This window comes from Rosa rugosa, chromosome 5 (assembly GCF_958449725.1).
Source record: "Rosa rugosa chromosome 5, drRosRugo1.1, whole genome shotgun sequence".
NCBI lineage: Eukaryota > Viridiplantae > Streptophyta > Magnoliopsida > Rosales > Rosaceae > Rosa > Rosa rugosa.
Window position 1 is genome coordinate 47,245,978 of NC_084824.1, and position 14,798 is coordinate 47,260,775.

A 14,798-nucleotide genomic window follows, 5' to 3' on the forward strand; every position below is an offset into this window, starting at 1 on the left:
GACTCAACTCCTCCTCCCCCACCACCTAGTTTCCCTCCGCCAAAACCAAAGGCCCCTCAGGACAAGCCAACTGACAGCAAGCACTCCAAAAACACAAAATCTCAAGGTGGTAGTCAGGGAACTCAATCACAACCTGCCTGCTCCACAGCAAGCGCATCTGAGATGGCATCTGCAGCACCTCACTCAACCGACCAAGGACATCAGTCACCACTTCAATGCCTTGCCCAAGCTGCTGCACAGATTCATTCACCAACCTCTCCTGAGGTTAAATTGAGAATGACGGAAGATGCTTGTACACCGAACACTGCTTGGGTTAATGCATTGTTTGTGTTTCCACCTCCGGGCGTGTTTCAAACTCCACCTCCAAGAAAAGTCAGTTTGGAAGATATGCAAGCAGAGCCAAACAAGTATCAGATCATTATATCACCAGAGGTTCAGCCTGTTTTTGACGTCGAACCAGTCAATTACATTCCTCCTACAGAACAGATGACAAGAGCTGAATTCATCAAGCCAATTTTAGAGGAGATATCAGGGCAGGACTCAGAATCTATTGGCCTCTATTCTTATGTGGTTAGGACGAAGAGAAAGGAGAGAGTACAAAAAACACATCATATTTTCTGGTGGGACGAGGTGAAAGAGCAAAGGCAGAGGGCGAAAATGACCAGAATCACAGCACAGGAAAAGAAAAAAGGACAGACAGCTGAACAGAAGCCACAGGAGGAAGTGATACATGATTTGACGATTAATGTGGATGACGAGGAACAAACAGAAAAAAACGAAATTGAAGTGATAGATTGGCAAAAACGACAACTGTACAACCTACTTGACAGCCCAACTAAAAGCAAACTAGAGAAGTACTGGAACAAGGCAGAACAAAGGTAATGTTTCATGTTACAGCTCACAAGATAGTGACTTAACTTGCCATGTAGCTGTCTGAGTCACTGGACAAGTCACTGTCCAGATCATGGCAATTGCCATGTAGCTGGCCTAGTCACTGGTCAAGTCACTGTCCAAATCATGGCAATTGCCATGTAGCTGGCCAAGTCACTGTCCAGATCATGGCAATTGCCATGTAGCTGGCCTAGTCACTGTCCAGATCATGGCAATTGCCATGTAGCTGGCTAAGTCACTGATCAACTCACTGTCCAGATCATGGCAATTGCCATGTAGCTGGCCAAGTCACTGTCCAGATCATTGGCAATTGAAAAGTAACTGGCTAAGTCACAGGACTAACAACGTTCTATGTTATGCAGCGTATTATTCTGGGAGGGAAAAGAGCCTGGAAGCGAAATCACAAGGGCAGATGTCAAAATGCTCATAAGCGATCAATCAATAGCAAACAACTGGATTGATTGCTATGGGGAAATGTTGAAGGATGAACTGCAAAAAGAAAGTTCACAAAGTTTGGGAAGATCTGCTTTTATGCATAGCATGTGTTGGGTAAGTATGACGAGCACTTTCTCATAAACATTGAATCCTTATCTCTCATTCTTTGTTTATTTATAACTCGTTCTATGTATTTCTTTCTTTCTTTTTCTAAATAGTATTCGACAATACATTTAACTGTGAGAAACCTCCATCAATACTTGTGTGAGCCGCTGTTCCAAAACATGGGAAAATGCAGCATGCTTTTCTTCCCAATTACCCATAATGAAGAATTTCACCACACGCTCTTGGTCTTTGACAAGGACATACCGCAATGGCTGCATTTTGATTCAATGAAACCAAGAAGAGCAGGAACAGGGGAGTGCTTTAAAAGTATAAAAAAATTGGTAAGAAACTTCTTACTGACCATGTAACTTACCATGTAACTATCACTCACTAATCTGTTAAAAACTACAGGTTGAAATGGTCGAGCTGTGGATGAGAGCAGTGAAAGATCAAGCAGATGATATGCTGCAGCAAGGCTGCCGAATGAAATTTGACAAGAGTCAAAGCACTCACACAAAATTAAAGATGGTTGAAAGTATTTTGAGCGATGACGAAATAAGAACAATAAGCTGGATAAAGGAAAATTATGATGGTGGAAGGATCCCTTTGAACCATGCCAGAATCTGCCCCCAACAAGACCAAGGATCGTAAGTCTATATTCAAAAATTTAAAATGATAACTTTACTGTTACTAAGTTTGGTCAAAATCATTAACTTGAAATTTTTAATTGTCAACAGATTAGATTGCGGAGCTTTTGTAATGTATTACATGGACAGAATGGCAAAAGAGGAGAAGCTGCCAAACAAAGTCACCAAAGCTCAGATGATGAAGTTCAAAGCTCAAATATTCAAAAAATTTGCAGAACATAAGCAGAGCTGGAACTCAGCAAATTAAGAATTTTAGAAATTTGTTTGTTTAGTTCAGAATTTCAGAAATTTGTTTGTTTAGTTCAGCAAATATACTTGTATGGATCTTTTTATTCAAGTTTAATGCATCTTTTGAATTCATAGGGCAAGTCACTGACTATGTAAATATGAAGAACGCATATAATTGAAAGTGTCATTGTTAAATTCACTACTGCCCATTATGTAACTGCTTAAGTCACTGGCCAAGTAAAAAGAAAACTGAATGTCAGTGGCCAAGTCACTAGGCAAGTTACTGTAAAACTCAAGTAACTGACCAAGTCACTGATAATGTAGCTGACCATGTAACTGACCATGTAACTTGCAATATATGTAACTGACCATGCAACTGAACATGTAGCTGAATATGTAACTGGACAAAAAACATTAAAACTATAAGTCACTAGAGAAGTCACAGCCAAAATGATATTCCTATTTCAGTTTGCAGCGTGCCGCTGCACCGCAACGGCAGCGTTCCGCTGCCAATTAATAAACCAAAGTTGTTGTAGCTACTTCATTTTTTAATTTTCATTAATATTTGCAGCGTTCCGCTGCCAATGACCAAATCTATATGCAGTAATCCAACTACAAGTCATAGAACAAGTCACCGACAAGATAACTAAAAACTAATGTCAATGGACAAATCAATTAGTTTACAAATGGTTATGTCACTGTACATGTAACTATTAAAACCTGTAGACACAAAGAATACTGAAGGATTTATAAAAGAAGAAAGCAGAAAAACTGTCTCATAGTCAAAAAAAAAAAATTCCAATGAGTAAGCACCTTACAAGCACTTCTTATCATTTATTGAAAAAAATGAAAAATCAAAACAAATATTCAAACTGTATTGGAGTCACTTGCTATGTCACTTGCCATGTCACTGTTAAAGGCATGTAGGCAGAATTGAACCTATATCGGAGCTGTACAACTCTTTCTGTTGTGACCATCACATTTTCCACACCTACCACACTTGATCACCCTGGTTTTCTCGCTCCTTTTTCTGAACCTCTTCTTTCTAGGCCTTCCCGGTGGTCTTCTAGTCAAAGGCGGCTGCAAGATCACAGCATCTCTACCAAAATCATGCACTTGCTTCGAAATAGAGGGAAGAGGATTAATTGGGAAAGAATAAGTTTCTCGATATTTATCCACCTTGTACAGCTCATTGACATACAAATACGGGGAAGAACCATGTTGTTGGATCACTATAAGTGCATGGGAACATGGGAAGCCATACAGCTGCCATTCTCCACACGAACAAAACCGACTTTCCAAATTTACCATGCTATTGTACTTCTGGCAGTGAACTTCATACACATAGGTATCAGACCTGCTCACTCTCCAATGCCTTCCGACTTCCAAATTGTCCTTCAGCTTCTTTTCAATCACTGGGCACAACTCAGAAAACCATTCATGAGCATCCTGCTTCCGACCAGCAATTGAAGCCATGGACTTCACTCTAATGCCATCATTAATATCAAGAATAGGAAGACTCTTCAAAGGCAACACCCAATTATTGAAAGACTCAGCCAAGTTATTTGTCATTTCACCAAATCTTTCACCATTAAAGTAAGCCATACACCAGTTCTCCTTGGGAAGATCCTCCAGAAATTGAGCAACTATGTCCCCGCCTTCACTCCTCAAGATTTCCATGTTGAACTCATACATCTCCGGTGTGCGAGAATAAGCACAACACATAAACAAGTAAGGAATCCGATCCTTGAGGTAAGATCCAGCTGGAAATTTGTCAGAAAGGTTAGACATCAGGTGTCTAAAACAAAACCCATGTGGATTATTAGGAAACACTCTAGGGAAAGCACTAACAAGCCCAACATGACGATCAGAAATGAATGTCACCCTCCTCATAGGGTGTTTTGCAAACTCTTCAGCCAAAACCTCAAGAAAAAAACTCCAATTACTCTCATTTTCAGAATCCACAATAGCATAAGCAACTGGATACAAGCCTGAACAGAAAAACAAAATGATGTCACTGTCATGTAACTGTTAATGTCACTGACCATGTCGCTGACATAACTGCATATTACTTGACAGTGACATGGCCAGAGACATGTCATTCAAATCACAGAACATTTAGGTCATTGGACATGTAACTGTCAATGAACATGTAAGTGACCATGTCAGTAGCTATGTAACTAACCATGTCACTTACATTACAAAAAAAAAAACAAGACATGGCAGCAAATAGAAAACAAGAAAAATAAAAAACTACAAGTAATGAAGGAGATTCAACCTTGATTGGCATCCTTTGCCGATGCAGCAATAATCTGCCCCTTGTACTTGTTGGTGATGAATGTAGCATCAATGAAAAGAATAGGTCTACAAGATTGAAAACCCTTCATCCATGCACCATAGCTCACAAACATACGCTGAAACCTGTGTGTTTCTCGATGAAACTCAACCACTATCCTAGAGTCGGGGTTTGACTTCATAACAGACTCACTGAACCAAAGTAGCTGAGCATAAGACTCAGCTTCATCACCATGTAGGGCTGTTTTTGCCAACTCCGTACCATACCAAACTGTACGATAAGCAACATCCAAACCATAATCACTCTTGATCTCATCAGCTATATCAATTGGCTTTTTGTTTGGATTGGCACGAATCTTATCAAGCACAATAGACTTGACAACCTTGGATCCCATCATCTTACTCTTCTGCAAACGAATCACACCATGACAAGTGTGAACATTAACCAACCTTTTAATCATAAAGAAACCATTAGCCCTACATAAATAAGCCTTCACCAGCCAATTGCAGCCTTGAGAATGTTTCTTAGAACACTGAGCAATAACACGAACCTTGTCATTTCTAACAAACTCATATGAAAAGCCAATTTCTATAGCATACTTACGCAGCTTATCCCTAAACTCAACAACCCCACCCTCAAACTTTTGGCCTTCAGAATGAATATAACTCTCCCAACCTTTCGTCATATAACTCTTCGGTGCCTCTGCCCTATAACACCCCAAATAATCATTCTCCTCAAGCATGGTACTAGAATCCTCACACACTGTGTTACTCACCACACTTTCACTAATAGAAGGCAAATCAGTCACAAACACTTCAACAAAATCAGAATTGTAACGAACCAAATTCCTAAAAATCATTCTCATATCAACTTCACTCTCTAGAAAACATGAAGTAGAATCCGGAGGAATAATGTACCTCAACATGAAATTGCCTTGAATCAAATCAGGAAAACGAGAGCGTATGGAATTGCATAGGTCAACAAACGACCAATTATGCAACAATGGAACTGTCGCTGCTTCACCAGAATAAATAAACTTGACAACATAGCTAGTATCCATAACAACTGCACAAGAATAAAACAAATCACTATCCATGTCACTACTAAGGAAATCAACAGAATCAACACAAACAAGTCACTGCCAAAGTAACTGTTAATGCCTGAACAGAAGAACAACCTCATACTCGCAAAATAAATGATAATTCCTGAACAAAACAGCAATATTAAAAATGTAAATGGCCATGTCACTGATAAAAAAATCACAGTATAGAACAAATATAGTACAGCAATAGCACAAAACATCATCAACAATTCAACATAGCACTGAGTCCGACGAAGGAGAAGAAAACAGTAATCCAAAACGAACAATTCAACAATTTAACACAAACAACAAAAATACACTGCAAAATCCAAAACGAACAAATTCACAGAGAGATGGCTTACCGATCAAATCAGAGAAAACCAGAGAGAGGAAGAAATAGAGAGACTGTAACTAAGCACTGAGTCAACGAAGAAGAAGAACACAATAACGTGATCAAGACGAACACCGACGAAGCCAGAGATCCAGAAAAAGAGAAAAGAGCTGAGGAAGCTCCAAAACCACTTTCAGATCGTCGCAGAGGCACAAAGAGAAATCGGAAGCTTCCGACGGAGAGAGCGGCGAAGAAAAAATCTCGGAAAGAGATCTCCGATCAAATCGAATCGGAAGCTTTCTGATCAAAGGAGAGAGAAAATTTGAGCTCCCCGATTTTGAAATGGAAGGTTATAAAGGTTTGTTACCTTAGGGGCAGAATCGGAATGATAAAAATTAAAAACTGACCTTTTTTAACATGACCTCATTATTCATAAGGACTAAACTAATATTAATAACAATTTACAATGGACCTTCTTATCAAGTGGAAAACTAGGTGACCTTATTATCATTTCACTATCTAAAGTGACCTTTTCCATCATTTCCCTTTTTTTTTATTTTTCTCTCTTTGTCTTTATTTGTCTTTTCATGAGTTGACAACGTGTATTGATAATTGAAAAACGATAGAAATTTAAATATCAAATTTGGAGGTTTAACTAGAACCACCCTATAAAAAAAAAAAAAAAATTAAAGAGAAAAAGCATCCTCATTAAAAAAATTCAGAAATTGTGTAATATATAAGAAGGAAAAAAATTCTCATGCAATTGAATAAAAACTCGATCGAATTAAATTTACTGTTCTTGCGTCACAATCCAACCTGATCCGCCCAAGCGTGGTCTATGGGTTTGTCGTCGGTTTTGGCAGTTTTTTTTTTTTTTTAATTTTTTTATTGAGAATGACCGGTTTTGGCAGTTTAATCGCGGATATGCCCAACACTACTTTTTCAAGGTTCTGCAGTTGTGAAATAAAACCAGCATTAGGAGCTGCCTCTGGTCTTTTTCTCTTCACATGTTCAAGAGCTTGAGATAGACTCATACGATGCTTCTTCATCAGATAAGATAATACAATAGTCGCACTTCTCGATCTTCCAGAAAAGCAATGAACCAACACACCACCCCCAGATGTTTTAGCTTCTTCGATATAATTGAAACACTCATCAAAGTGTTGTTGCAGGTCTGTGGTTCTTCTGTCTTCGACATTCAAAACCTTGTACACGAAATCGTTTGGATATTTAGGTGGCAAAGAATCGGCCACGGTCAAAATGTGCGTGACATTTAAGTTCTTCAGCTCCTCCTTGTGATTTGCAGCTCCAAGAGAACCCAAGAAGAGACCCTCTTCAATTTGGCATGGAATATTGTCCTCTCTACACAGTCTATCATTCTTAGATTGCAATGCTACTGCAGCTTGGTTCATAAGTGAATCAATTCCCCTCAGATGCACCATTGCGAAATAAATCCCCTCAAATAATACGTACGCACAATATCAAATTAATCTTGTTTGGCTACGACCTAGTTAGGCTAGCAAACTGTCTCTTTTGATGCGCAAGCGTGCCAACACCGAGGGTGTAGCCGTCTGGACGTCCCTTGACCTGACTTCTTCTCAAACGTTGTGGACGAGGAGAGCACCAACCTTGTCACAAGGTTCTTTTTTATGCCTTACGGATAAGGACTTTGGTTGTGATCTCTTGCGTCACCGAATCGATACTGTGTAGGTTGAGCAGAGCAATCACCGGGAAGTAGGAGAAATCACAGGTTTGCTAAAGTGTGTCTTTAGCTTCGCTGGGTTGCTAGGGCGTGACCCTGGCTTCGCTGGTTCAACTGACGGTTGCTCCGGAGAGACTTTGGATAATCTGAGAGATTAGTTTATTGAGGAGTTGTGTGTTGTTGTTTCGTTTTAGCCTCTATATGTATAGGCTGCAGATTCACATTCCTAATAGGAGTGAAATACCTTCAAAGGATATACTATATTTTAGGCCACAGTTATTGGCTTTGAATCCAATCAAAACACTTATTAGTTTTGATAACTATCGTAGGCAATAAGTGATTATTATTTGCCTTTTGACGTAGCTAGAATATAGACAAGGTTAATTGCCTCTTGGATGCGAACGGTTGGATATGCACGTCTTAATTGCATATATATTCATTCATGCATATCATGATTTGCAATAAAGGATAAATGTATCCTTCCTAGCTTGCTCCACGTCCAGCAATCCTGAATTGCATGGGAACCTTGATTATTCGCATATATATTGGTACTGAAGGATGATAGCCTCCCACCGTAAGCAATGATATATATCCTTGTTAATTGCAATCAAGGATGGTTGATTCCTACCCAAACTGTTCCACGTCCACCTTAATTGCAATATGTGAGGAACATGCATGTAGCTCGCGTCATGTGAGCCAATGGCTGCAGCTTGTATTGATATCTTGTACAATCTTGTCAAGCAAACAAACTTCTTTAATTATCAAATATTTGATAATTAATAATAAATCAATGAATATCCAGATTTGTTTCAAGATTACTTGGTCTCTAAGTATGCTTTATTTAGCCTCTAAACAATATATTCCGTGGCTTGACGAAAATACATAATTTGGGCCACGGATATTGGCTCACTATGCTAAATCCTCTAAAAGATATTGTCAAAATTACTTTTGGGTTCAAACAAATCTCACAAATCCTCTCACCGAATTTGAGACTACCACTCTACCCCTAGAGATTTATAGACACGGTCGGTTTTATTGGTTGTAGGAAATCTATTCTAATTCTCCTAAGACAGGGAAATATCAATTGTTTTAATGAGTCATTAATTCTACTTACCATATGTAATTAGGATATTCTTGTGTATGCTATATTCTACTTTAAATAGGTTTATTACTTACTTTCTTCTTGCAAATGTCATATTCTACTTTTATTACGTTTATTACTTACCCTAATTAGGATATCATGAATTTTGTGAACGCACAGCACTCACCAACTCCATGCGATTGATGGAATTTTATTTGTTGTAAAAAAATCTTTTCGCACTCTAGGTCTCTAGTAATGATGCATATGTTATGTTTTTCCAGACTTGTTTTGTTTTCTCCTGGCCTTTTCTCCTCCCTTGCTTTTGTTAATTTTTTAAGATTAAAGAGCTAGCACTTTGATTGCTCTCCAAAAATTCGTTTCTGCAAAAACGAATAAATTTAATGAACCCTTCAAAAAAAAAATTTAATGAAATAAAATTCATTGTATGAATTGGTCAATTCTTGAAATTGTGACCAACCAAGCTAGCTGGCACGTGAGTCTTATAAACGGTACATCTAATAACTCATGCATCACCAAATTTAAATACGCTCCGAGAGTGACTTATGTCGAAATACGAGAAGATTCGTTTAGTAAATGACGTGGATATGTCAATTTATTGCAAACTGATATTTACTTTGATGCTTAGCTTGACAGATCAATCAAATTAAATCGGTTAATTTCAATTAAAATTAAGCATTAAATGCAAATATCAATCTATTTAAATTTAATTTTTATTGAACATTAAATAAAATCATAAGTTATCGTCATATTTCTTAAATAAAAATAATTAAATCAATCAATTAAAATTAAAACTGATCGGTTTAATTACACAATATTATAAGGGAAATATGCACAGACGGTGTCTGGAGACTTTGAGGACTGTCAAAATGATACTTGAACTTACAAAGTTATCAATGTGATACATGGACTCATTTTTTCGTATCAACGTCGTACCTACGACCAAATTCCGTCACGGAACCGTTAAAATGAAACACATGCCACACATGTGACTTGATTTTCAGGGATAAAATTGTCTTAGTACACATTTTTATTAAAACAAAACACAAAACTGAATAAATTTCTTATTTCTTCTCTCACTCCTCTCAACCCGATCTTTTATTCTCTCCTTCCCTCCTCGCCAACACCACAGCAACCAACACTAGACCACACTAGTCGATCAGTTCAACCAACACCACCGCCGCGCCCATCGAGCCCATTTCCTCTCTCGATCTCTGGCGAAACCCTTTTTCTTCCTCATGGTCCTCTTCTTCTTCATCCTTGTCCTCTTCAGCAATGGGCAACCTAACCCCATGCATCCTCGTTTTCCGGACCTCCGTCGGCATCGTCGGCCTCCGACTTCACTCTCAATTCTCTGGCCTACAATTGCCTCTGATCGAGAGCTTGCATTCAAGTTGACCACACTGTCCTTAAATCCGTGGCTATCTTTTCCATTATGTTTTGTGAAAATCGAAACCCAATACAACATTTGGTGAAGATTGAAGAAAAGGAGAAGATTTTAGAGCCTAAATCAGCTCCATTAGAGACTAATCAGTTTCTCAAAACCCTAATAGAGAGGAGAGGAGATTGAACAAGGACTTCGAAAGCTTGTTTCTTTGAAATTGAATTGGGCTGGTGTTTGGGAAATTGAAAACTTTATTTTCCGGTGTCAAAGTTGGGCCAGAGGCCCAAGTTGCAGGTGCGGATGGTGTGGATGTGGTGTTGCATGTCGGGAACGGCGGAGAGGATGGCGGGGTGGGATTGGAGCTGTGATTTGAGAGTGGAGGGCTGGCGGGGTCTGAGTTTCTGATCAATGGTGTATACAAGGGGGTCGGAGGAGAGAACGAGAGTGGTGGTGGCTAAGCTGTCGGCGGCGGGGATGAACTCGGAGCGAGCGGCGAAGCCTCAATGCACAATTTCAATTTGCTGTAGGATTTGAAGTCAGGGAACCAGAAACATCTGCGGTGCATGAAGGTGGATTCTGATGGCGACGCAGCGTCGGTGGGGATGACTTGGCGGCGGGGATGGGAATCGGACGAGCAGTTCGACAGGCGGAGCAGGGTGAGGAGGTGTCTGCTGTGATTCACCATGGTCGTAATCGCTTAAGGCGGCACCGGTGTTCTTCAAGGCCATGACGTAGCCGGAATGGCCCGCTACTGAGATGATTTGAATCATCAAGATGATTTGAATCTTGATGATTCAAACCAGGGAAGAACTTCGAAGAAGAAACCAAAAAAGAAGAAGAAGAAAGAAAGAAAGAAAAAAAAAACTTTTGAGGGTAAATCGGTCTTTTTGTCTTCATTAAGTGACTCACGGATGCACGTGTAAAATTTAACGGTTCCATGACGGAATTTGGTCGTAGGTACGACGTTGATATGAAAAAATGAGTTCAGGTATCACATTGATAACTTTGTAAGTTCAGGTATCATTTTGACAGTCCTCAAAGTCTCCAGACACCGTTTGTGCATTTTTCCCATATTATAATCTAAGAGTTTGGTTACTTGTTGAAGTAAACTACTCAAGTGGGCCACTAGAATACCTACTTCTAGGGTTGCTTTGTTGATATAAACAGTCGGCCTCTCATTCAAGATGATTCAGCAATGGCTGACAAAACAACCCTCCAGTCTACCAAACTAAGAAGTAAAAAACCAAACTGGTCCGAGCTTCCAGTTGACCCTTGTGAAACAATCTTATCAAAATTGACCCCAAAATCCATACTACGATTCAAGGCAGTTTGTCCTTCATGGAACAAGGCAGCCGAATCCATCTTGCGGTCACCATCATTCACTTGCGCACAAGAACCACCATGGCTCCTCCTTCCCCAAGATGGTCCTGGTCATGATCACAGTGGGTTTCGTTTTTACAGTTTTGAAGGAAAGTCTTACAACTTGAACAAGAACATGCCTGAGGAATTGGGTCATAGTGTTTGCCTCGGATCTGATCAAAGTTGGCTGCTTCTTCTTGTCTTGCAGAACATGAATAATCTAAAGCTTCTGCTCTTTAATCCCCTTTCGGGTACACAACTTCTACTCCCACCTCTCAGTACTTTTCCAGATATACTTCGCATAGCTTATTACCATGATGATATCAACATGTATAATGATGATGACTCGTGTAAAATCAAAATCGAAGTCAAAATCAAAATCATGACCAATCCTGATCCTACTACACCACCACGATCGTTCAATTTGGTTATGAGATCAATGAAAGATTTTAAACATAAGATATTAACCAAAGTAGTTCTGTCATCACGGCCAATTCGCAACAGCAACAAAAGAAGCAGCATTGGGGTGTTTGTGATGTACAGATTCAGTATATTCTATCCGGGTTATTTTTATCTTGCATTCTGTGTGACTGCAGATGATGAGTGGAAAAAACTTGATGAACAAAGAGCGTACCAAGATATTACGAGCTATGATAATCAGCTTTATGCTTTGTGTCATGGTTACACTAGTGTTCAAGTATGGGATTTCGTGAGTTCCTTTCCTGTTAAAAAATTGGAAATCAAAGTGGATGCATCGTCCATAGTACTCCAATTAGCAGGCTTCTACAGTTGTGCTTTCATAATCAAAACAGGCGTAGATGATCTCTTCCTGGTCCTGAAGTTTTTATGTTATAGTCTCATGAAACCGGATGTATTCCATGTTTATAAACGGGATTCCAATGATAGATGGATGGCGGTTGAATCCATTGGCAATCATGCTTTGGTTTTGAGTGTGAAACAGTCTATATTAATTTCTTCAAAAGATTCTCCAGAATATGATCAGAATTCAATCTACTCTCCGTATTTACTCTCAGATAAGAGCCCTTCCTGCAGTCGTTTAGGTTTGTTTAGTTGGAGAAACAAACAAGTGAAAGAAGTCTGTGGTGGTAAACTGGCGCCTGAAACACCACAAATTTTCTTCGTTCCAAATCCCTTTTCACACATTCGATAGCTAGCTAGCTAGCTAGGGTTCTACTGCTTATGTATGGAGATCATGATGTTGAAGTGAAATGTTAATTACTTTTGATTAGCTAGCGTTCCTATATATACACAGCACTTTATTCTTTCATATATATTAAGTTGAAACTATTGGGTTCTTGCATGTAATTGATCTCGTTGTTTTCATAAAAGTTTGTTCAATCATAAAGCTAGATATATACTGCAAAAGAAATGGCTAATTCATTTTCTTCATTTTCTTGATCTCATTGTATAGTTAACAAAAAACTGTTTTCTCCAAACCCTAGCCTTCGGCGCAAGGTGGGGAGCGATGACACGCCTGTTCACGTCTGCCCAGGGTGCGCCCTGAGCTATCATTATTCTGTGTTTCTCTCTTTTTTTTTTTTTTTTTTTTTTTTAACAGTAAGCTGGAGAAAACAAAAGCATTTCCTATAGTTTTGCAACCTCTCCATGTCGGCATCCCTCTGTTCCCATATGCCTTCGTCTGGCCTTCTCTGGGCGGAGGTTGGGGTTCAGGATACTGCAGTTCTGCTCAATTGAGGGTACCTTCATATCTTCGTTTAGACTCAATGAGTTTTATCCACATTGGCAAGTGAAACAACTCTCTGATTTTGAATTCGAACTTGAACCACCACGCTATTGGGTTGTCCGATAATAAAAATCGGTTTTCCAACCATATCAAATTATCAATGGTAGCCTTGCCGACGTTAATTCTACTTTTGTTCTCAACTCCTGTGGTATACCTATGTCATGTTTCCTTGTGGTAACTGTTGTAGTTAATAGAGACATCTTCTTCTTCATCGAAAAAAATGAGACATCTTCTGGAGAAAATCTATAAGGTTCTTGTAATTGATCTTTTCTTTGTGGTGTATGCTGGTTTAAGCGTTCAGCTGCTTCATTGTATTAATATTTGGACATTAAGATTCGATTGTAATACTTTGACCTAGTATGACGCACCCTAGGAAAATAGGACAGAAAATACAAAACAGTAGATATGGGGCAAGGCTAGCGCATGAAATTATGATCTGACATTTTGACATTGTCAGAAATTTCTTACCTGGTAAAAACAAAATGCCAAGACCGTTTTGGGTTTTCTACAAACCTATGGCAAAAATGTTGGAGAACGACCACAAAAGATTTTAACTGCAAAGGTAGTTCTTGAATGGAAGTTTTCAAGTGCTGATCATTATCTAAACAACCAAAATTTGAAACCTTGACAAGCACATATAGCAAATTGAACTTAAATGTGGACATGTACTATATATGGGAAGCTTTAATTCATCTAAGGCTACTGCTCAGAGCACCGTAAGTAGGTATTCGAATCACGGAAACAAACAAACTAGAACGATATGAACTTCACAATACACAAACAGAGAAGTCTGATACCTCTCGGAAAGGGACAGAGACCTTGCATTACCCTAATCTTCATTTTTAATAGCAACCACTGTTTTCTAGCTATTACAGGAGATCCTACTGAATTAGATGAGTGTCAACTAATGCTCCCATCATAGCTCAACTAGTCATGTGAAGGCAATGAGAGTCATAAACTTTACAACATAGATTCAAATAACTTTGTTCCTCGTGTCAACATCCATCCTTCACAGTTTTTTCCATCTATTTTCTCTTCTTGTCGTTCTTTATTTAGCTTTTATTTTGCATATGCAAGTACCTTATAACTTCTGACTTAAAAATCATTGAATGTGCTCCAGAGCCACAGGGGACTACCTGTGGATCTCAGTTTCCTCAACTACAGCAATTCAAGTGAGACACTAGCATCCAGATTCCTAAGGACAACTCTCTGTTGTCCAGAAACGACCAAACTCGAGGCCCTACAGTTTTACAAATGCAGAACATACTATTCATTCTAAGGTTTGAACTACATAGCTCCCAAGAAAGAGAACAATAACCAAGACTCTGAAAGTTTCTACATCAATTCATAAGCACCTAGAAACCAATGTGCAAAAGGAACCAATTCAATGGTTTACATTATAACAAATGCAAAAAAAACACATATAACAATGTCACAAAGTACACCATAGTTCGATACTGTAATTATATCATTCA

At 38.9% G+C, this 14,798-nt stretch overlaps 3 protein-coding genes across 3 annotated transcripts; 2 read left to right on the forward strand and 1 right to left on the reverse strand.

The window, feature by feature from the left end:
* Window positions 1-570: 570 nt before the first annotated feature.
* LOC133707931 (uncharacterized) lies at window positions 571-2,371 on the forward strand. Its single transcript, XM_062133395.1, has 5 exons — window positions 571-878; window positions 1,254-1,440; window positions 1,545-1,772; window positions 1,843-2,078; window positions 2,169-2,371. Exons 1-5 carry the CDS (start codon window positions 658-660, stop codon window positions 2,323-2,325), a joined length of 1,029 nt encoding a protein of 342 aa, XP_061989379.1. The 5' UTR covers window positions 571-657; the 3' UTR covers window positions 2,326-2,371.
* A 660-nt stretch (window positions 2,372-3,031) lies between these two features.
* Window positions 3,032-6,538, reverse strand: LOC133708071 (uncharacterized). Its single transcript, XM_062133522.1, has 3 exons — window positions 6,046-6,538; window positions 4,585-5,667; window positions 3,032-4,297 (listed from the first exon to the last, which is right to left on the reverse strand). The coding sequence occupies exons 2-3, from the start codon at window positions 5,660-5,662 to the stop codon at window positions 3,246-3,248; spliced, it is 2,130 nt and encodes a 709-aa protein (XP_061989506.1). The 5' UTR covers window positions 5,663-5,667; window positions 6,046-6,538; the 3' UTR covers window positions 3,032-3,245.
* Window positions 6,539-11,394: 4,856 nt separating this feature from the next.
* LOC133711772 (putative F-box protein At4g22660) lies at window positions 11,395-12,729 on the forward strand. Its single transcript, XM_062137867.1, has one exon. It carries the CDS (start codon window positions 11,395-11,397, stop codon window positions 12,727-12,729), a length of 1,335 nt encoding a protein of 444 aa, XP_061993851.1.
* The last annotated feature ends 2,069 nt before the right edge of the window (window positions 12,730-14,798 follow it).

Coding starts and splice junctions, on each gene's coding strand:
- LOC133708071 (XM_062133522.1), bottom strand. CDS start 5,662: ATGGATACTAGCTATGTTGTCAAGTTTATTTATTCTGGTGAAGCAGCG. Junction 4,298..4,584: donor GGCAAAGGATGCCAATCAAG/GTTGAATCTCCT, acceptor TTTTCTGTTCAG/GCTTGTATCCAGTTGCTTAT.
- LOC133707931 (XM_062133395.1), top strand. CDS start 658: ATGACCAGAATCACAGCACAGGAAAAGAAAAAAGGACAGACAGCTGAA. Junction 879..1,253: donor TGGAACAAGGCAGAACAAAG/GTAATGTTTCAT, acceptor TATGTTATGCAG/CGTATTATTCTGGGAGGGAA. Junction 2,079..2,168: donor CCCCAACAAGACCAAGGATC/GTAAGTCTATAT, acceptor AATTGTCAACAG/ATTAGATTGCGGAGCTTTTG.
- LOC133711772 (XM_062137867.1), top strand. CDS start 11,395: ATGGCTGACAAAACAACCCTCCAGTCTACCAAACTAAGAAGTAAAAAA.